General features: G+C 36.6%; 1 protein-coding gene across 1 annotated transcript; it reads right to left on the bottom strand.

Moving 5' to 3' along the window:
• Positions 1-8,561: 8,561 nt before the first annotated feature.
• Positions 8,562-18,701, bottom strand: slitrk3 (SLIT and NTRK like family member 3). Its single transcript, XM_015389715.1, has 3 exons — positions 18,161-18,701; positions 17,420-17,516; positions 8,562-15,833 (listed from the first exon to the last, which is right to left on the bottom strand). Exon 3 carries the CDS (start codon positions 15,773-15,775, stop codon positions 13,061-13,063), a length of 2,715 nt encoding a protein of 904 aa, XP_015245201.1. The 5' UTR covers positions 15,776-15,833; positions 17,420-17,516; positions 18,161-18,701; the 3' UTR covers positions 8,562-13,060.
• Between the last annotated feature and the right edge of the window lie 3,791 nt (positions 18,702-22,492).

The raw sequence follows: 22,492 nt of genomic DNA, 5'->3' as shown, positions 1-22,492 counted from the left end.
TTTAGGGCTGCATAATGAATACTCTCCAAAACTTGTATGCCTTCCAGTCACAGCAAACAAACAAAAACATGACACTCACACTGACATGTGAACGGTAGCACAAGCACTTAACCGACATCAGCAAAAAATGTAAGCGCTAACGTTCATTTTCTGCCTTTTGCTGAGACTGCTTTCACATTTTCTTGACCATTACACAATAGCCTTTCTTCCACAGGAAGCAACAAAGGGTTCTCCTAGATTAAGGGTTTTGAACCAGTGTTTAGATGGAATATACCATACATAGGTTTGTGCTTAAGGGTTTGATGTAGTGTTCATTCCAACAAAACCATCTTGTATGTATTGCAGCATTTTTCATTTTATTTCAGTTGTTTAAAATATAGAATTAGAGAACACAAGAACCTTCTTTTTCTAAAATAATAAATTTTTGTCAAACAACATTGACATGTACAGTATCAGACATAGTTTTCATAAATCAACTTTGTGACTTGTCTGCATGTATTTACATGTATTTTGGGTTATTCTAATCGAAAAATACAACTAAAAGTACAGTATCACTTCTGCCTGAAAAAAGTGTCCTGGTAGAAACAATGGATCTTAGCATTGACACCATTATGACACAGAAATGTTGAGATGTGTGTGGGTGCATGGAGCTGAGGTAAATTGCTGATTCCTCTGATATTTCACAGGCTTTAATTAAGCTACCTCCTATAATGCTGATCTAAAGTGAGAGATGTAAGTAATCCTTCCTAAAAATGGCAAAATGCTTCACAAATCACTCCTCTTCACTTTAATGGTTTTCCCACCCCACATTAGATGTTTATTATCACACACACATAGATTCAAAGTCAATAACATACTCATGTATTACATGAGTTACATTATTTTCTTAAAACAGACATCTTCTGGTTAATATTAGGACCAGTAAAAGTGAAGATGAAACTGATCTCTGATGACAAGCTGCACCATTCTGAAACTTATGTCGGCTACAGTCAGAAAAACCCATATTTATCACTAATCCTGTACAAATTGCTACATAATGCTTGGAATAATTGTGATGTTATTTGTGTAATGGTTTCAATAAATGTTCATTTTGATCAATTTCGATTGCTCCGCAAAACCATAAAAAGAATTATAAAACATAAAATATTTAAGAATGAAAAAATTGCCTGTTTTTTCTAGAACTCACAGACTCACATACATTTTAAATAACTGAACAGAAGAACAACCAACTACAAGTAGATCAAATTGATAAAATATAAAATATCCTATTCAATTAAATTTACTACTTTACATTTTTTATAATATCTTGTACTATTTTATTTTTTCTCACATACCACCAGGATCCATAAGCAGTATCTGTTGTTAGATCATGGAAACTTACATTTCCATATTAAATATGCATCTTGGTAAATTTGAGCTTTAAACAAAGTTAGTTCATTTAATTTTACTGTAATTGAAAAGTAAATAATTCCACACAGAGGTAATTACTGAACAGTATATTAAGATTCATCTTCTGATTATATTGATGACTTCAGTATTTCAGAAATTCAGAAAGTATAACAGACAATTCAAAAAATTATGTTTACAATAGAAATGTGATGTCATGAATGTGATATTGCCTTCCTGAATGATGGGCCTTCTCCAATGGAAAATACTATTGACTTGGCACCAATAAAATTATTTTTCTTATCAAGGGCTATTTTAGCCCTCCCTCCCTTCAAGTATGTTTGGGCTATCTCCAGGCATATTTGTAGAAAGTTAAATGGAAAAAAGGTATGGTAAAATAAGATGCAAAAACTAAAGGGATAAGCACAGCATTATGAAGTGAGATGCAAGCTGTCTTTGACATTGAATTACAAGACCTTAGAGGTCCATTCTTGCAGAGCCAACTAGTGAAGACGAGTCAAGGAAAGCTTACACATGCCACTCTTGAACAAGAGATGATGTCTGAGGCGTCTTACCCAAGCTCAAAAGAAAAAAAAACTTTTTTCAATGGGAACTAAAGTTTACAATACATTCAGAAATGAAGGTTTCACAATCTTTAGGAATATAGACGAGACATATGACTTTAGTTATTTTTATGCCATCTTGACTTCAACACCATTTGCTTGACTTATCATCTGCTGGGTTGGTTGACTGCACTGAAAAAGGGGACTTTTTGGTCCTGTCCATATTATCTTGATTTTACTGTAAATTGCCTTTACTTCAAAATGACATATTTCATTTACTATGTTACTTAAAATACACTTAGAATTAATCTTTAAATCTGTATCCATCAAAGGACAAGAACATTGAATTCATCTTACCAAATAGTATTAACAAAACAATTGAAATAAGTTTCCAGTTTAACAGATGCATTCAAAAAGAACTTGGATATTAGGAGTACACTTTTTTCCTTGCCTGACCATGTTTCGGTCAGAAATTAAAAAATATTATTTACATATTGGTGTAATTTGTAGAGCTGCCTTGCCACAAGAAGATTCTAGGTTCAATCCAGAGTCTAGGTTCTTTTTGCATCCTTTCCCTGTGCATGCATGGGTTCTCGTTAGATACTCTGCCTTGCTCTCACAGTGCAAAAAAATGATTTCTTCTCTAGATATACTCCTTGTGTGTGCATGGTTGTAAGTGTCTGTGTTGTCCTGTGACAGACTTGCAACCTGTCTAGGCTGTAACCCCTTTTCTCGCCCATAGACCTTAACGTCTATCTTGATCTTAACGGAATAAGAAGACAGACAGATGTTTATTTGTCTTAATCAGAAAATACACAGTAGCTGTCTGAATCTGACCAGATAGCTTTTCAAGTTATTTAACGAGTTGTAGATAGCAAAAAAACAAGTATACAGTTGAGATTTAAATGAGTTCATTAATTACAAATATTAATTATAAATAAGAGAAAGAAAGAAAAATCATAACTTTCTACTGAAGTTTTGAAATTGAATAAAATATTTGTTGAGTAAAATTGTCCAACAAAAATTTGGTAGTAACATTTATTTGAGTTTGTTTGTGAAATCAACTCTTCCTAGTGAGTAGAATTAACTTTGATTTTATTTTGTAAATTTTATAAATAATTTCTGAGTGATAAAACTCTTCTCAAGTAAATATCATTCCAAATGTCATGTCATTGTGTCTCCACAGGATTAAAATCATCAAAATATCCATCAGGTATTTTTTGTCTAATTCATTGTTCCATCCGTTGATAAGTTTTATAGTTGATGAGTAAGTAAATAGCGCCTGTCAAGTTTTGGCCTACAAAACTCTATGGGATTTGAAATTATGATTTAGCATTGCATAATAGGAACCATCATGAAAACATTAATCATTGAAATAAAAAAAACTCATTGCTATTTATTTTCTGCTGTACCTTATTTAATTAAACTTGCATGTTACACACTATAATGTTGAAATTGTTCAATATAAGTGTTATATAATTTGCTATTCTATTCTTTATAGTTTTCATCTCCACCCATCTTTTATTTTTTGTCATATTGATCCTCAAGCCTAGTGATACTTAAAATAGAGAGTGCTGGCAGGATCATCAGCATTACATTATTCCCATCTGGTTTTACTGCAACAGATTTCATGCATGCTTTGATGTTTTTGTATGGAGGCATTGTTGTGCTTTTATCAGATTGCTGAAATTTTAAAAATTTACAGCAGCTATAAACCCCCCTGAAGGTTACTTTAACACAAGAAGGATTATAGTTTGAAAAAACAAGTGCATCAGCCATCAAGCAATCAACATGAGGCCTTGAATGACTAAGCCATTTATATGTGAGAGGAGAGGCTACATTTTTAAACACTGAAACATAAAATACAGCGGTGTTCATCAGCCTTCATTTAAAGTTAAAATCTTTGGTCTCTGTCTCCACTAAAATTCATGTAATCTAAAATAGGAATCCACTTGAAAGGAAGTGATGCAAATGACAGGAGAGAAAGTTACACACCGATGGAACAACTCAAACATACAGCACCTTCTCCTGAGATCAGGTCTAAATGAAGCACTACAGCTAAAGTAGAGCACAGACTACATGATGGAAAGGTGTCATAGGAACATTATCTATATACCACCTACTCAGAAGTAGGAACAGCTGTAGTTCAGCAGCAAGCTCTTTACCCATATGAGCACAAGACACATGGATGGCTATGTATAGGGTTGAATACAGTGCTGCAAGAGAGTATTTGAGCCTTTAATGATAACCCTTTTCAGTGGTAAACCATCAGATGAATTTCCTATTCAAAGACATAACTATTAAAATAAAATGCCATTCATAATACTAAAAGTATGTCCCTTTGAACATGATATTATGTAAAAAACATTAACGGCAAAATAAAATATGATTTGCCGTATTTTTACATTGCTAAGAGCAAATTAACGAACAATACTTAAACCTAATAAAAGAGACATCAAAGATACCAGAAACGTATACTTAGTAGATAAATATAACCTTTCTGACAAACTGAAAATGGTAAAAATATGTCAGAAACACCATAGCTATGTCTCAATCACTAACAGTGTCTTCAGCCCATTCCGGGAGATATCCACATCAACAACAACTCCTTTAACAAAGGCAGACCAGTTATTTCAACATTCAATATCCCTTTAGGAGTAATAATAATAATAAAAAACTGGAGTGGTGGGCTAGTAGTTAGGGCATAGGGCTTGGAATCCTGAGGTTGTGAGTTTGAAACACACTCCCACAGACTGCCTCTCTGGCTCTCTGAGCAAGATCCTTAACTCCTGATTGCTCCCCAGGTGCTGCACAGTGGCAGCCCATTGCTTCCCAGAGGGGATGGGTTAAATGTAGGGAGTTAATTTCTCCCTTGTGAGATCAATAAAGTTCAGAGTATTTATTTTTTTATTTTATTAAGTATTTTTGATTTGAAAAATATGTGGATTTTCAGCAGGACCAACGAATAAAAAGGAAAGATAGATGAGTGGGTTTTTTTTGTTTTTGTTTACTAAGAAAATAGAAAGCCACAGGACAACCATAAACATGGATCATAGGCAGAACAACAGAAAAATCATGGCAATGAGCAGGCAATCGGAGTAATTAAGCCGAGATCAAGTAAAAATCATGAGCTTAATAGCATGTGAAACAGGTGAGTGGTATGAAACTGATAACCTGGCAGATACGGGCTTAGAAAGTTTTTTTGTATTGAATCTGGGGAGGGGATCCCTCTGAGAATGTCAAGAGTGTCTTTAAAATTGAGCTACTGGGAAGGAAGAATCCCTGCTTTTACCAAACCTCTTATAAAAGGAGAAACCTTAGACAAATCCACAGTGTAGCGCAATATTTTAAGAACCAAAGTTTTGGTTTCTATTAGTATGGAATTGTTAAAAAGCCACTTCAAAGTTGTAAGCAGACAAACATGATTCATCAATAACTCTTACCAACAATTCCCTCAAGAGGTCGTGAAAGAAGCTAAAGCACAACGGACTTCACTTATCGGACTTGCAGTAACTTCAGTTTTCATGATATAACACTAAGGCTAAAATGATACCCATGGCAGAGTTTTAAAGCCAAAGTCTAAAGTTGACCAAATTAAACATAAAGACTCATCTCACATTCCCTATGAAAGTGATTTAAAAAAAAAATATTTTGTAGACTGATGACATAAAAGTGGAACCTTTTAGATGGTTACATCCAGACACACTTTCAGAAAAAGAACCAACAACCACACATGGTGGTGATAGTGTGATCATTTAACTGCCTAGAAACAACACTTGCAATAATTAATTATGATTGAATGGATTTACTGCTAGTTAGCAGATTGAATCTTTGCTCTCTAGCAGTAAATCCTGAATGGTTATGCCTGACTATCGAATCATGAATTTCATAAAGAGTTTGGAGTTGTCTTGTTAAATTCTTTTCTCAACTTTAATAAAGATGTAGTGGCATGACCTTATTTGCGAGTCATGCAATATCAAACTTTACAATTAGTTTGATAATCTGAAACTTTTAATACTGACAAAGATGCAAAAGTAGAGCAATTCGGAAAGGGGATATATGAGCATTTACCAACTCTGTAATAGTGTGGGGAAAACGGAAAAAAGTTCCTGCAGAGTTCAAATCAAGTGAACATTTTTACACCTCGTGACATCTTAGAGCCATTAAGATGAATGAGTGTGCAAATGTCACCTCATTAGAAAGAGGAGGGATATGAGAAGAGGTCCACTGCAGTAGTCCATAGAATTTCATTACAGGCCATTTAAAAACACAAAGTAGGCCCCACACTGCAGAACAAAGAGAGAAATGGACTGTTCCTCACACCAGCTAGGGACACCATGCTCCATATTCTTTTTTTATAAATGTATTTCTCCTCTCCCTCTCTCCCTGGGAAGAGTGATAAGGACATAGATTTCTTAATCTGTTTCATGCACAAAAGCTGCGGCTGTAGTACTCTGCTGAGCAGCACAAACAGCTGCTACTTTCTCCAAACTTGCAGTATTTTTTCCCATACAGGAGAGAGAACCACAGTCTCAAGGGAACCAGAACTCACAAGCCAAACAATACAACTGCAAAGCTTTATAACACACATGGCAGCAGAGGGGGTAGGGTTGAGAATCACCCTGCTTCCCTATTTGTCACTCTAGTGCTGCCTGCTACCATTTCTTTTTACTACTCGTCAAACTCTCCATCTCTCTCCCTTGCTTTACTGGGTCAGTTGTGCTCTTGCACTGCAGCACAGTCAACTAAATTGGTTAAAATGTTTTTTCTTTATTTTTTTTTTATGATCTCAGGACATAGACCACTGCATGTAATGGATTTCCCAAATGTCTTTAACTTCTCTGTTCATGTAGCATTGTATGGAAAAGCTTATGCAATATCACACATACAGTTGGACAATTCTAAGATTTAAAGCACTAACTTGTGACAGTATTCATAACCCTTACATTTTTGACACTGTGTCACAATAAATATAAAATGCAATTCAGTGTATTCTGGCATAAATGATTATGTAGCCCAAATGTACTCCGATTCCCACCGGAATTTTCTTTTTAAATCCAGCAGCCTTCTTAGGTCACCTTTATCAATAAAAATTAATGAGGTCTCAGTACAATTTAAACTGTTCCGTAAAGGCTAAGATATGTTAGAAAGCAACAATGAAAAACCAGGTTCTTTAAAATGAAGAAACAGCAGACGGATCACAGATAAAGCTGTTAAGAAGTTTAAAACAGCATTAGATTATAAATTAAGGTCGATTCAAAGAGGTTCTCTTCACTGCAACAATCGATCAAAGGTATGGAACAACTGTAATCCTATCAAGAAATGGTCCTTCATTCTACCCAACCAACCAGATGACAAGAACATAGTTAAGGGAAAGGACTTAGAACTCCTGCGGATTAGCAACAGAATGCTATAGTTCAGTTGGCAAAATTCATTAACAAGAAAACTATAAGCCACACGAAAAAAGTGTTCTTTTTGGAATGTTGAATTAAAGCTAAAAATCCACCGTTTTTCGTTATAGATGTCAAAAGGTGATCTGCAATGATGAGACCAGAAGGGGACTTTTAAACCTCCACTTTTAAAACACAACAAGATTGATAAATAATATTGTGCACACCATGTCTTGAAGTAGAAACAAGAGTGAGTATCACAGCACTTTCATAGCAGCCAGACAAATATAGAGGCAAAACAAAAAGTTTCACTGTATTACCCTAGACCTACTATCAAATATTAATTTACGAGAATTAGAACATTCATTCTCTATGTAGGACAAGCACCAAACTGCTATACTTATGACTGTGATAGAACGTAGCTTTTGTTTTTCATTTTTTGCAAACTGAAGCCCTTTTTCAATTTCACTCTAATAAAGGAAATCACATGAACAAAAATACAAACAAAATACAGCGTCACTACATTTCCAATGTTTCTATTAATACAAATTTTTAGGTAACTAAACAATATTCTATATTTCTTTAAAACACACATTTACAAAGCTCCTTTTGTTGAGGAAACATTCTGTCAGACTTACTCAGCTATTTATCTTTCTGTGCCCAAACCTCTAATAGTGCACTCAAAAAGAGAATCCCTCTTGCCATTCCAAATCAAGGTCTAAGCCAATTTTCTCTCTAAAATAACCACAAAACAAATTAGCAAACAACCAGTGGAGCAGAAGTGAGGGGAAGAAAATGACACACAATCAGTCACATACACACATGTGCACACAAACACACATAGCTGTGCAATGACAGCATTTTTCCTCCAATGTGCAGTGCAGTGAAATACCAGCCAAACAACAACCAGAGGCCATAACACATCAGATGCAAAGAAGAAAAACATAAGAAAGGAGGAGGAAAACATCACACTACACCAAGCTTGTGAGACGTTTCCACTTTTAGATTGTCCCATTATCAATTTTGCTCCAAAAATTTCCTCAGCACAGTTACAGAAAATTAATGACTGTTCTGAGTTAACAGTTGTCGCAGGAGCCCAGAGAAGCTCTAATAATAGGCTTAGGGCACCTCATATTTCCCAAAGAATTAACAAAACCAGTGTCATAACAATACCATCTCGCACAGCAGATAAAGAATTGCTTGTCAAGAAAAGTATTGGTGAGCACGCATTGTTAAAATAACAATACTTTTGCAAATAATAGAATAATAATCTTTATCTAAAACAGTTTTCCAAATTCTTTCCCTTACATAACACCTGCATAGTGTTCTCTTTCTACTTTTGTTTAAGAAGCTTCTTAAGTCAAGAATAGGGTCAAACTAAATCTTAAGAAAATGAAAAATGAACTTGTAATCAACATTTATGTAATATGCAATCATTATCCAGTGTAAGATTGATGGTTAGACCATGATGTTGTCTTTTATCTAAACTAAAAATAAAAACAAACTAAAATACAGAACATAAATAGGGCAAAGATGCAGAACTGTTGACAAAAAACTAATTTAATGGTAATGAAAATGTTACCTTGCACTGATTGTGAAGAAGTAGTAGAGAAACATCAGCACATGTGTTAAAGTATTTAGTAAATCTCTGACTTAGTATAGATTGAACGTTCATCATGAAGTATCCTGCAGATCATTGGGGGGATGACAAAAACAATATCCTAAAAAACTATTTTGACGGAAAGGTTAATGTTTATCTGTGGAATCTAATTATATAAATTAAACAATGGGGAATATAAAAACAAAAGTTTACCAAGACACTAAGCAAAGCAAAAATTATCAACTTAATCTATTCATTTTACAGCGGGTTTTGGAGGATAAAGGTTTAGGTTAATAGAGTAATATATCATGCTTTTAATCAAACTAAGTGCATACTAAAACTGCTGACATTATTATTTGACCTTGTATTCATGGAAACTAAGGTTTTGTGTATTTCTCCGTGTGTGAATGTGTATATGTACCAGAGGGGAGGAAGACTAATTGGACAGAGCAGAGCACAAGATTTTCAACACTGTAAAACTTTCCAAAAGCTGTAGAAACGAGAAAGCCTTCACACTTCATATAATCACTTTTAAATGATTCATATCAAGGGGTCCTTTGCTTGTCTGGGCAGCAATAATTGCCAAAAATAAATGAACATTGAAGGCAACACAAGATAAAATGTTCAATTTAATGCAAGCTTGTATACTGGATCACTGATAATCAATACTGGAGATGACTCATCAACAATATCTGAACATATTTCAGAAAAGAAAGGTTGGTTTGCTACATTTTAATTACTGTAAGTTGACACATATCAGGAATAATAACACTGTATTTAAAGTGAGCGTCATACCTTCTGTTAAATGCATTAGAAACAAAGCAAAGGGGTCATTGGGTAAAATTAATTAATCTACAAATTCTAGTGAGAATTAAAAAAACTACAGATTCCTGTTTAAAATGTCCGTTTTGGCCTTTAAATGAATTGAGAGCCAGACAAATCATTTCTGAAATTTTTAAAAATAGTTTCATATTACCTATGAGCTGTACAACCCAAATGAAAGTGTGGACACACTCATTTTTTTAACCAGCAATTGTGCTGGCCACCCCATTCATGCTCATATTAAAAATCAATAATGATATACCTGCCACCATTAGCATGATTTCTTTCTTCTTTTTTTTTCTTTCTTTTTTTTAATTTATTTTTGTTGCATCTAACAGCAAAGGCCATAATTTGAACAGTTTATGCATTGGAAGAATCTTACAAAGACCCAAGCTACAAATCAGGGAAAGTTCACAAAAGGATTTTTTGAGCCATTATAAATACCATAACAAATAAACATCAAGAGTAGGAAATATAATGCAGAGAACTGTATTTTCCCCCACAACCAGGGAAATAACAAAAAATACTGGAGCTGAATGAGCTTCTAATAGTTACTGAATGTGATCCTTGTACTGTATGCCTAGACTTTGAGATACAATGGTAAAATGAAAATGATGCTAGGGTTCTCTTCAATAAAAGAAGGAAAAGAAAAATATTTTACCTGGCTTAATCTTTCATAGCCATGCCTGGTAATGTGTTATGGTTTTAAAATATGGGTAATGATTTTTAGGCCATAATTAGAAATGTTTGTTTGGGACAAGAACAGCACTAGCTGGAGTTGGGGATTTAATGTAGTGGAAATCCTGATTCATTTCAAAGTCAATGTTTGCACCAAATATCAGACATGCGCTTCAATGCTGAAGTCATCTTTAGTTTGAGAAAACATTCAGGTATACATCAAAATGTTAAAAGTGTGTGTTCACCAGAAGACTATAATAGTTTTTATAGAGTGGTATTGCAAGAGCCCAGCCTCAATTCTCATTAAAGTTCTGTGAGGCAATATAAGATGATGGTGCTGTCACAATATGCATGGTTAAAAAAAGAGTGAGAAAATGTTGCCAAGTCAAGTTGTTCCATGCAGATAATTCCTTCCCCAAAAGCCTGTGAGCAGTAGAAAAAATTGTACAGGTTGTACATGAAACTAAAGTTGGAAAAGGTTCTCAAATGAGTTGTCTTGGACTAATTCTTTACATCACAAAAACCTGTTATTTTATCATGAATGTGTAAACTTTTTACAGTCACCATAGCTACTACAAATTTTAAGACATCAAAACCTTAATTGCGTTTTCACCCAAAATAAGATTATACTATTAGAAACAATAGATAAATTGGTAGGAATGTTGATTTCTGTGGTATATTAATCCATTGTTGTTGCCGTCCTTAAGTTTCTTTATTTAAATTCTATTTGTATTGTTTGTAGGATGAAATAGGCTTAAAAAGGGTTTGCTCTTTTTTTTACAGTAAAAAGCTGTGTTATTTAAATAGTGATTGCTATAGAGAAATCTATGCATTCAATATAAAGTATTCATGTATAAACTTGTCTTTTAAAGATTTTTTTTTTTAAGAGATTTTGATTGATGTAGTAACATAAATGCATCAAATCTCTGGTGTGACTCTGTAATAACATTTGTATCGCCCTCCAGTGGAATAAAATCACATAGCAAACAGAAAGCAGGAACAAAAAAAATGAAATGAGCAAATGTAAAAAAAAATACCTATCACTAATCCTCGCAGTTAATTTTTTAAATAATTTCGTACATCAATGATATATGTTCAGATAATGACAACTCTCTCACAACCTTACTTATTTCCTTTTAAAATATCTTCACCAAACCAGCCTTTACCCAACGTATGATTTGATTTACTTTGGCGTTAGGATATACACAGCTAATCTCTGCAATTTACTAAACAAAAGGAAAAAACAAACAAACTGCATTAATATACGATAAAGAGACCCTAATTTGAGCAAACATTAATCAGCATTTTATATTTGTGTTTTTCATGTAGCTCAGATAAATTGGATGCAAATCTTGTAATGTGGATATTAACAAGTTTGGGTTATGATCGGTCGTTTCTTACCTTTTAGTGTTTCTTGGTCTGGCATGCATTTTTGCATAACAAAACCTAATAGCTGTCAACATCCTACACTAAATACACAACCTTTTAGTCTCCACTCCATACATCTTGCACTGGTATTGGTATTTGCATTGACACCTTCATCAATTAGATTAAAGTGTTTGTTTTTATTAAGAAGGCTATACCAGACGCATAATCACTATACATTGATTTAACATTATCTTTACAATAAAATTCTTCACTGAAATTACAGAATAAATATATGCACATTTTTCTTCAAATCTTTGTGAAAGAGAAAACATTAAAAGTGCTTACTACAAAGCTGTTAGTGGACTGCGAAGGGGAAATCCAGAAGCATTGAAAGGGAAAAGGGGGCAGGGCTTTAACAGAGTTTGGAATAATCCAAAAAAAAACCTCAGTATGGTCATGTAATAATATTCACAATTGGGTTACCATTCCTACCCCGGGACTTCCTTTTCTTTACAAGAAGCACCCTGATATAGACATATGTCTTCATTAATAGTAATAACCATATTAAGATATAAAAGAAAATCAAATACAACACTGAACCTTAAATGTGTTGCTGTATAGAGTTCATAGAGTGATGTGATAGTAATCCTCTCACTTCCTGCACTGAAGCGAGTGCATGCAGCAAACTGCAGTTCAGTTTGAATATAAGTACTTTTTAGACTCTTTTGATAATGTCCTACAAAAAAATGTGCACAGATTCTTGGTGTTTGTACATCCTAGGTGAGGGGTAAAAGACAGGAAAAACAAAGAAAAAAAAGCAAAAAGTAAGGGAGACGTCCAGCTCCCGTTCGTCCACATGGTTACTAGTAGCACATTGTGTTAACTCCATTCAAATGGATTTTAGAGACAGACGTAACATGGTTTGTATGTTTTATTTCCCAGAGCCCATTTTTTTTCCTCGTTTGCTTTCTTGAGGGCATATAGAGATATTCTTATATTATAAAAATAATGGTTGACATTGCTGGCTACTCTGAAAAAAAGGCACTTAATTTAAACATCTGAGAATGACCTTTTTCTCCATGGAGATTTTTACGTGGGAGTGGGGGCATCATCTCCTTAAAAAACATTTTCATTTCATGCTGCCTCCACACATTTTCTTTTAATATTGATTTGAGTGACTTTTTTGGACGGTGGCAAAGCGCATATGAAAAATTTCTGTATTTTTTTGTTCTTCTCCGGAGGATAAAGAGTCATTAAAATCGGTAGGATTTTTCCAAGACTTCTAGGTAATCTGGCTTGGTTTGAAGTTTTGCCCTTAACTCAAGGTAATCACTTTGGGAGGGATCATGGTAGCAGCCTTTCCCAGCTGTAAAAAGCAATGTCTCCTTCAGACGTGCATCTTGCTGTAGATCTGGGTACTGCATGCCTGGTGGATGTGCATGTGCAACATGCATGTCCTTTAATTTCGGTACTGTTCCATACAAACAGTCTACAAAGCCCACTGTTGGTGTGGGCCTCTGACTGTCAATAACTGTAGGGCAGAGCCCTCCATTTTCATGAAATCCTGACATGTCCGCTGTGGTGTGGTTGACTGTAACAATGGTATTAAGCTGAGAGTTGGAGACCGCCAAGGTCCACTCTCTCTCTTTTTCCAACAAGGTTCTGTAGTTACTGTTGCTACTACTGCCATTGTCTTTCTTTTCTGCAAACTGTGCCCTCTCCTCCTCGGCAATCTCTCCTTCTCTAGGTTTATAGATAGGGTTGTTACACATTTGAGTAACAGGATGGGGGATGTAATCATAAACATGGCCATGGGCATGTGTGTGAGTAGTTTGTGAGTGTGTGTGCAAATTGGGCGCTGGTTTCTCCGGTGTGCCAGTGTTCCCAGCACTGTTTTGCCTTGGTGGATCCTCAAAAATCCTACATTGCATCTGAATCCCTGTTAGGTCCACCTCGGAACGCTTCCGGAAAGGTAGCTTCTTCCTGCGACGGAGGACAAAGGCAAAGAGCCCAGCAGTCACAAAGACAGCTGAAATCAAGAGGATAAGTAGGCTGAGGATGAGCACTGATAGCGGGACAGCTCCTCTCCCACCAGCTTTACCCATTTCGGAGCTTCCTGTGGTTAGGTCATAACCACTAGGTAGAGCTGGAGAGGGACCTGAGTAAAGCTTCAGCTCTGGGCAGATGACCTCCACCTCAAGCAAGCGCAGGTCCTTTCCAGAAGCATACTCAGGTGTCTTGCAGATCACATCTCCCACTACAATGACAGAGGAGAGCTTTTCTAGCCATTGTTTGAGAGGGATAATATCACAAGAGCAGTCCCAGGGGTTTTGATGAAGATCAATCTGCACAATGGAAGTGAGATGCTCTAGGACACCATGAACAGGCAGAGAAACAAAGTAATTGCTACGGAGATTAAGACGTGCAAGGTTGGTGCCAGCAAAAGCCTCATCAGGGAGTGACCTTAATAAGTTATTATTGAGAAAAACCAGCTGCAGATTGGGCATTAAGGAAAACGAATTAGGCTGGATCTCACGGATGACATTGTATTCAAAGTAAAGATAACTTAGCATCTGAAGTCCACGGAACATTTCAGGAGAGAGCCACTCAATGTCATTACCATTCAGATATAAACTTTTTAAGTTTGGTAAGTTAATAAACGCACCCTCTTGAACATAGGATATCCGGTTGTTACCTAAATGCAATAAATCCAAACTTGAGAAGTTCCAGAAATCTGATCGGTAGATCTTCTGTATTAGGTTCCCGCTAAGATACAACTTTTTAGCATTTAGGGGTCTTGGCAGAAGCTCCGAAATGTTGTGAAAGCCTTTGTCTTTACAGTTTACTGTTAATCCCAGATCATTGATGTGAAGGTTGCAAATACAACTAGCTGGACAAATTATTGGAATGGGTGGTCTTGTTTGGTAACCAGCAATTGGCGGTTGGTTGAGGCCTGGGTAGATGCTACGAGGGGTAGGGGGGTTCTTTGTCGGCCGGGGTCGTTTGGTAGGCTTCACAGGTCTTTCCTTGTACTCCACAGAAGAGGCTGTGTTGTGAACGGAGGAGATCATGGGGGAAGGTTTTGTAGGCTGAGTGTTCTCGTTGCTGAATGGCACCCGGGGAATTCCCAGCTTGGCCTCAATCTCTGCATCAGAGAGCAGAGGACAGAGCTCGTTGCGTTTAATTTCCCGCAGGTCTTTTCCATGTAGGTGGAATGGGTACTCACATGTGATCTCTCCCACCAATGCTGTGTAGGGAATTCTCTCCAGCCATGTTTTTAACTGAACAATCTCACACACACAGTTCCAAGGATTTTCCTCTAGCTGGATTTCCATCAAGCTCCGCCCAACATACTCCAATGTGCCTTTATACTGCAATGTCTTTAGTCTGTTACCCCTCAAGTCCAGATGTGTAAGGGACACAGACCGAAAAAGATAGTTTGGCAGCACGGGTATGAGATTGTCATTTAATATTAAGACTCTTAATTTGTGAAGGTGCCTAAATGCACCACTTTCAATCCTTTTAATGACATTATAATCTGCCTGGAGATATTCTAGACTATCCAACCCCAGAAATGTGTCATTTCGGAAAACTTCTAACTTGTTCTCATGGAGAAAAAGCCGTTTGAGTATTCCCAAGCCATTGAATGCCCCAGCATGTATGTCTTGCAAGGCATTATTACCGAGATTGATGGATATAGCATTGTTAAGATGGAGGAAGCTGTTGAAGTAGAGCTTCCTCATTGAGTTCCTCTGCAGGTTGAGCTTAAAGGGTCGGCTCCAAATTTGAGAGATTTGGCTGACATTTGTAAATCCTTTACTGTCACAGTGGACATGGAAGATGCCTTCTTTGACCTCGCAGTCGCACGGCTCGAAGCAGGGCTCGTCGATCTCCTCTGAGTCCTCCAGCAGTGGAATTGGAGTGGTCCATCCTAAGGCTATGGTGCTCAGCAAGGTAACCCAGAGCATCCTCGCTGACACCACGGCAATGAAGTTTCAGCTCTAGGGACAGAGCCACTTCACAGCACTGCAACAGAGAACAGTAAACACATGGTTAGATTAAATCAGAGTGAAGGTATAGGGTTAATTGTTACACACAAATACACATCATAACAAAGATAAGTTTGAGGTGGAGAGACATTAAATAAATTAAATATATATATATACTATATATATGAGAAAGAGCGCATTAGTTGCAGCAGAATCAAAGGCAGCTTTGAAATGAATACCTATGAATAATAGAAGGATGCTGGACACAGTCTGCAATATTACTTTCCTTCTATATATAAAACTCTATACTTTTAAATTGATAATATGATACCTGAGAATACAAATAGCTTTCTGCAATCAGGCATCACACTTCACTATAAAGCCTGAAATGCCATTTATTATACAGCAGATGTGCTGTTAAGGTCGCAATAAATCACAGCAGAGATGCTTATCGCTATGAATAAACGAAGAGAAAAGTGGGTGAGGAGGAGTAGCGTTGAAGAGACACTGCCCCTCGCTTTGTTTAATGCATAACAAGAACCTAATAACCATCTCTTAAAATATGAATGTTATTGTGCTGCTACAGAAGCATTCAAAAATGTTAACCTGGAAAATAAAAGTTAGTGCTACAATATAATTTTTTTTTTTTAATTAAGCCAGTCGGACGGTCTATGTATTTCTCTGTCTAAGACTTATTTAAAGCTGCTAAGGTACATTGTATAGTGTTGCAATTTTAAAGTGAAAGTGAGAAAAAAGTAGTCAGATATTCAGAAAAAATTAGAAAACAGTACTTTGCTTCTTGTGTTTTCACTTATTTAAACCTTATGCCTTATGCCAGGAAATATATTTTATTCCAATACTTTATTTATTGCTGTTTCAACACTAATATTGTATGTTTAATAATCTCTCCAGCTATTTTAGGGTAATAGAAATTATTGTACAAGTGAAAAGAGCAGTGGATACTTCTGCTTTGAGAAACCCAGCTGTGGGGAAAGCTTTTTTTCCAGAGCCCGACAACCTTACGCTAAGAGTGAAACAGTAAAAACTACAAGCAATGAATTAACAACAAAAAATTGACCACTGCTTAAAAAATGAAAAATAAAAACGTCTAATATGAATTGAATTATGCTTTGGCTAAATAAATGCATTTCTATTATTGTCAATCTCACTGTCTGTATGCCTCCTCATCTCTTCAAAAAATAAAAAACAGTAGCAAAGCGCTTGAAATTTTTGCTGTTATGGAAAACTCATGTATTCACTTCGCTGTTTCAAAAAAATACAGAGAGGCGCTTCCATTGGCGCAGGTAAAATCGCTGTCCGTGGTGCTGAAGGCAACAACGCGGTACTGTAATAGGAAGGACAGATGCAGTAATCCCACAAAAAAATGTGACAAGTGTACCTGATGGCAAAAAAAAAAAAAGAAAGAAAAAAAAGAGTTCTTTTTATTTAAGTTTTACTCCCCATTCCATGAGTCATCCAACAGGATTTGATTCCACCTCCATGTTATTGAGATCACAAAGCCAGATGGGGTGTCAAAAAGTAAGAAAACATTTCATGAGACGGAGCGAATTGTGGACCATAACATTTTCCCATTTGCTGCATCGTATCGAGTGGTATACATACTTAGTTTAGTGGAATTCCAACTTCACATATCCTCCTTCTGCGATGATTTGTTCTGTCGTGGCCCGGTGCGTCCCGCGTCTCACGGTCCGATGCCGGGCTGTAAGGGAGGAGGGAGAGAACGAAAAAAAAATGAGGAGGGTGGCTGAGCCGTCTGAACGGGGAAAACACAAAGAAGGACATGGACAGAGACAGCGGGGCACTGAGGGGGTGGGGGGGAGAGTAAGATGAGGAGGAGATGCGCATGAGAATGAGCCCCGGATGAATTAAAAAAAGAGGTACTGCTTGTCAGGAATTGGTCAATTTCAACCAGGTTCCATTAAAAGGACGAGTGTCTTTCAACACACATCTTCGCAGTTAGTGTGGGAAAAATGATGATGAACAAGTTCCGGTCTAGAAGGAACGGTCTCTGATTTGGTGCCAACCTAAGACACCCCCCACACCCACTCTCACTCAAAAAAAAAAAAAAAAGGAGCAGCAGGGCGCGTGTTGGAATAAATGCCAAGCATAATGCAGGCTTTCGCGTTGACATTGGCCATGAAAATGTGGACTAAAAGCTAGAGCAAAACGTGTATTGATTAGTAGGAGGTGCTCTCCGTTATCCTTGCTCGCTGTCTCCATGTTTAAAGTCCAGCGCTATGCAGACATCAGTAAAAGCTCGGAAACCCACACACAAAAATCAAACGAAAAAATAAAAAAAATAAAAATACTTCTCCATAATCCACACGAAATAGTTCTGCTCACCTTGATTTTGTTATGCAATTGGAAAGCATCTGGGAAAAAAAAGATCAGTAGTTTCAATTTGGTAATTCTCTCGTTTTCCTCTTCTCTTCCTTTTTTCGCACTCTCTCTCTTTCTCTTCCCCCCTGTCCTCACTCTCTCTTAGTGGCTGTAGCGAAAGAGAGGAGAGAAGAGAAACGTAGACGTGATAAGAATGCGATCTCTCCCCCCTATCTCTCTCTCTCTCTCTCTCTCTCTCTTGCACTCCGGTGATACTGACCCTCTCTCTCTTCTCTTTTTTTCTAAGTAGTTTGTTTAAAATGCAAGTCTTCTACTTCTGCCCATCCTCTTCCTTTCCTCCCCTTTCCACCACCGCCTCCTCCTCCCGAACCGCCTCTCGGGCGATCGCTAAAACAACCCCGGGTGAGAGAGTTCTCCAATCGGCTTCAGGAGGAGCCCATCTCTGTCAGCACACTGACAGTGGTAGGCTACGAGTATGTGGATCATAGCGGCCTCGACTTGGTTTTTCCCCCTGTCGTGCGTCACAGAAAGTGACGGACTGAACTAGAGAGAGGGTTGCGAAGATATGGGAGAAGTAGAGGAGAGAAATCTGGCAGTGAGAGAAGTGAGGGAGGGTGGGTTGGGGGGGCAACACGAGTGATGGGGGACGGTTGCTCTATAGTTCTGGATGCTGTCGAGAGGAGGAAAGGAAGTAGTGATGAGAGGAGAGAAGAAGCGCTCTAGCTGCGGCGATGGGAGCGCGCGTCTGTAGAAAATAATTAAGAATCCGTTTGCGCGCAAGACCTGTGGATCCCAGATTGGATGCAAGTCGCCCTTACTCTCTTTGAGTGTCCCCGTATTATCATTTTAATTACTTATTTAATTGGAATAGACCTGAGTTAACATTGCTCCCTATATGTTTCTCTCTCTCTCTGTCCCTTCACTCTATTCTTCGCCACTGAACATAGACACAGTTTTGGCCGGTTGAAGTTTGCACCCTGCTTTACCGAAATCTTCCCCCGTGCTGAGAAGTCCGACGGTGGCCGCAACTGGCTATGAGTAACAGAGCAGGGACAGGGAAATATGGTGCCTTTCTTGTTTCTATCCCATCTGCTTGTGCTTCCCAATCTCGCCTCCAGCGGGCAACACAAGCCCACGTTGTGAGGAAGAGATCCTCCTTTTAGTAGTTTAACACAGAAGAGGCTGATCTTACAGGCTAGTCGATGATAGATGCACTTACTCTAGGCTCTTTACGACGTTAACATAACAACGTTTAGATTTAAATTGTTATATTTAAGGTGAGGTATGCTTTCATTTAATAAAAAAAAAATTTTTTTGGAGATTAAAAATGTCAATGATCCCTGAAATATTATTATGGTGCACTTTTTTTTCCTTTTTTTTTGACACTGTTAAAGGGTGACATTAAATAAGAAGTTTGTTAGTGCTCCATTTTAACTATTGTATAATGGTAAGACTTCAAACTTTTTTAGTCAAACACATCTAATGATCTACACCTGCAAGTTTGACTTATGCAACAGCAATATCATTAATCAAATTAATCAAATACTTTTTAAGTACAATTCTCATAATAGTTTTAAACTTCTACTGAATTGATATATATTTTCATAATTTAACCCATATACAACTGCACTGCTGAATGCTACATAAAAAATGGGAATAACAATTATGTAAAAAAAACATTATCTGTTAAATTAGTGAAAATGTTGAATTTTCAACAATGAATCTATGTTTTTATTGGGTTAATGTTATAATTTATCTGTATTTGTGATTAACATACTTTATGTAACTTTTTAATAAATCATTTCCCTTTTTATTTTATTTACTAATAGAATAGATTGTTTTGGTTTTAATTGGATTTATGACAGCAGTCTTCTAGGAGTATATTAGGCAAAAAAAGTGAAATAACTAAATAAAAATTGTTATATAAATTAATTTGAGGATGTTGTGAGAGGTTTTTCAAAGAATGTGTAGTTATGTGGTTGATAGTATCCAAAAATTTCTTTTTAGTTAGTTATAAACTGTCGACTGTGCATATTCTAGAGAACTTTTCCTGTCAAATGTATTAAATACTTTTTAAATTAATCTGCTGAGGTATAAGGCAAGTGAGCAAATATCCTATTTGTAATCCCTGCTGAGATTTGCCACTTTACGCATCATTGTGGATTAAATGATTGAGCTCAGGAGACATTATCATGTGCAGAGGATATATGACATTAAATAATGTTCACTGTGGTTATAACCCTAAAAGTTGCTTCAAAGAGCTCAGACGATGTGATATGTTTAGAAGGCTTTTCCCCATAATACATAGCTTGAGACAGATTTTTTTTACCATTTACAATTTACACAGACTAACTACATTAAGTGACTAACATTACCCTAAAATTAAAACAGCTCAAATTAATATATATATATGAATAAATAGACGGCATCTCCATTTTTATAACAGACATGATTTGTGAAAGGATAGTTTAGTTTACTGAAAAAAGCCGCTTTCCTACATTGTGCCACTCCAGGAAATAAGTGGAGGCCTTGGTCAATAAATGGTTTAAGAAACACATCCTGTGCCTGCATACAAATACACAGTGCAGATAGGTCAGACAGGAACATTTGAGAGCAGCTTGTGGTCTGTAAGGCTGCCATTCCTCTTCATGAAAAGCCATCATTCACTGCGTCAGTGTGTCAGCTACTGTCTCACTGGCTGACATGAGGCAAAACCTTCATTCTGTCACAGGACATGGGCTGCAATGATTCTGAGTTGTAGCGTGCTTAAATGTAATAAAAAGTACAAATCTGGGCTAATGAGTTTGCCAGTCAGAAAATACAGAGGACATTGATGGCACATGGGACATTGTGTTTGACAAATATAACACAGCTTCCTTTTCCCCATTATTAAGAGCAGTGTATCACAGTGTAACCCAGAGACATAAAGCAATTAAACTTACCAGAGTATCTGAAGAATACATACAAACTCCATGCAGAAAGACCCTAGGCTGGGAATCAAACCCAGGACTTTCTTGCTGCAAGGCAACAGTGCTACAAACTGTGCCACTGTGCAACCCCCAACATTTAAATATGCTCTTGTAGTTTTTCAGATTTCTGAAAGAAATTAAATTTCCTTTTACATTTCCTTGTAGTTTAGATTTTTTTTTCCATTTAGTCTATCTCATAATAATAAACCCATAAAATACAAAGAGGTTTGTTGTTTTACAACACAATAAGTGGAAAAATCCATGGAGTATTAATATGTTTGAGAGCTACTATAGATTGATTACATTTAAAAGAAATAATCTTTTAAGAGTGGTTCTTATACTGAAATATAAAACAATATTTTAATTATTGGTTTAACTTAATGGGGATATGGAGTGAAAGTTAAGTTGTTCAAATGTGCTGCTGTTCTGTTAGCTTCAAAGTCAAAATGACTGATTATGTTGTGTCGATATGGTAATAGACATTAAAGTCAAACCAGCCATTTGTAACATTTTAATGTCATCTCTACATAACATGAAGGACAACTCTGTCAAAGAAAGCAAACAGCTCTTTAGCTATAAGGGAGGAATGTTTGACAGTGGCCCTTTTCCTTTGCTAGACTTAGACTTAGACAAACTTTATTGTCATTTTGTACACACAGGGTGTATAGAAAACAACATTTAATTGAGTACAGCTCTCAAGATATTTCTATTTCTTGAAATGTAGCAGTGATATGTAATGTTTACGTATGATCATATGTAATGATCAAATGTAAACATGGTGATCAAATGTAAACTAAGACCGAAATATGATTTACAGTTTTTCCTTTTTTTTTTTTTTTTTTAACATTCAGCAGTCTAATGGCAGTGGGGAAAAAGCTGTTTTGGAATTTGCTGGACCTGCATCTGATGCTTTGAAGCCCCTTCCTAGAGGGCAGCTGGGAGAACTGTCCATGGTGGGGGGTGAGGGGTCATTGATAATGTTACGGCTCAGCTCAACTTGAATTGACTCTGCCCTATATTTTTCTGGTCTTTTTCCATTGCAATAAAGTTGCACCTCAAAATGGGTGTAGTTGTAAGATCAAGTCACCTCCAGAGCCAGAAAACTAAGATGATGCGATTTGTAAACCACACAACTACAATGTAACAATGGAGGTTACAAAAGCAATGGTAAACATGCTGCTCAGTGAATGACTTTATTTTCATCAGACTCAAAGTTAAAGGGCAAAGTCTAAAAAAATGCTTCTAGGGGCACAAGGAAACAGTAGATAAGTACAGGGCAGGGTTGGGATCCATAAAGGGTTATCAAACCAAAAGGTACATGCTAGAAGACATATCAGGCTTAGCTAATAGCACCTTGCACCAGTGA

The sequence above is a fragment of the Cyprinodon variegatus genome, unplaced genomic scaffold (genome assembly GCF_000732505.1).
Source record: "Cyprinodon variegatus isolate N-32 unplaced genomic scaffold, C_variegatus-1.0 Scaffold470, whole genome shotgun sequence".
NCBI lineage: Eukaryota > Metazoa > Chordata > Actinopteri > Cyprinodontiformes > Cyprinodontidae > Cyprinodon > Cyprinodon variegatus.
This window is presented reverse-complemented; position numbering and strand designations above follow the sequence as displayed.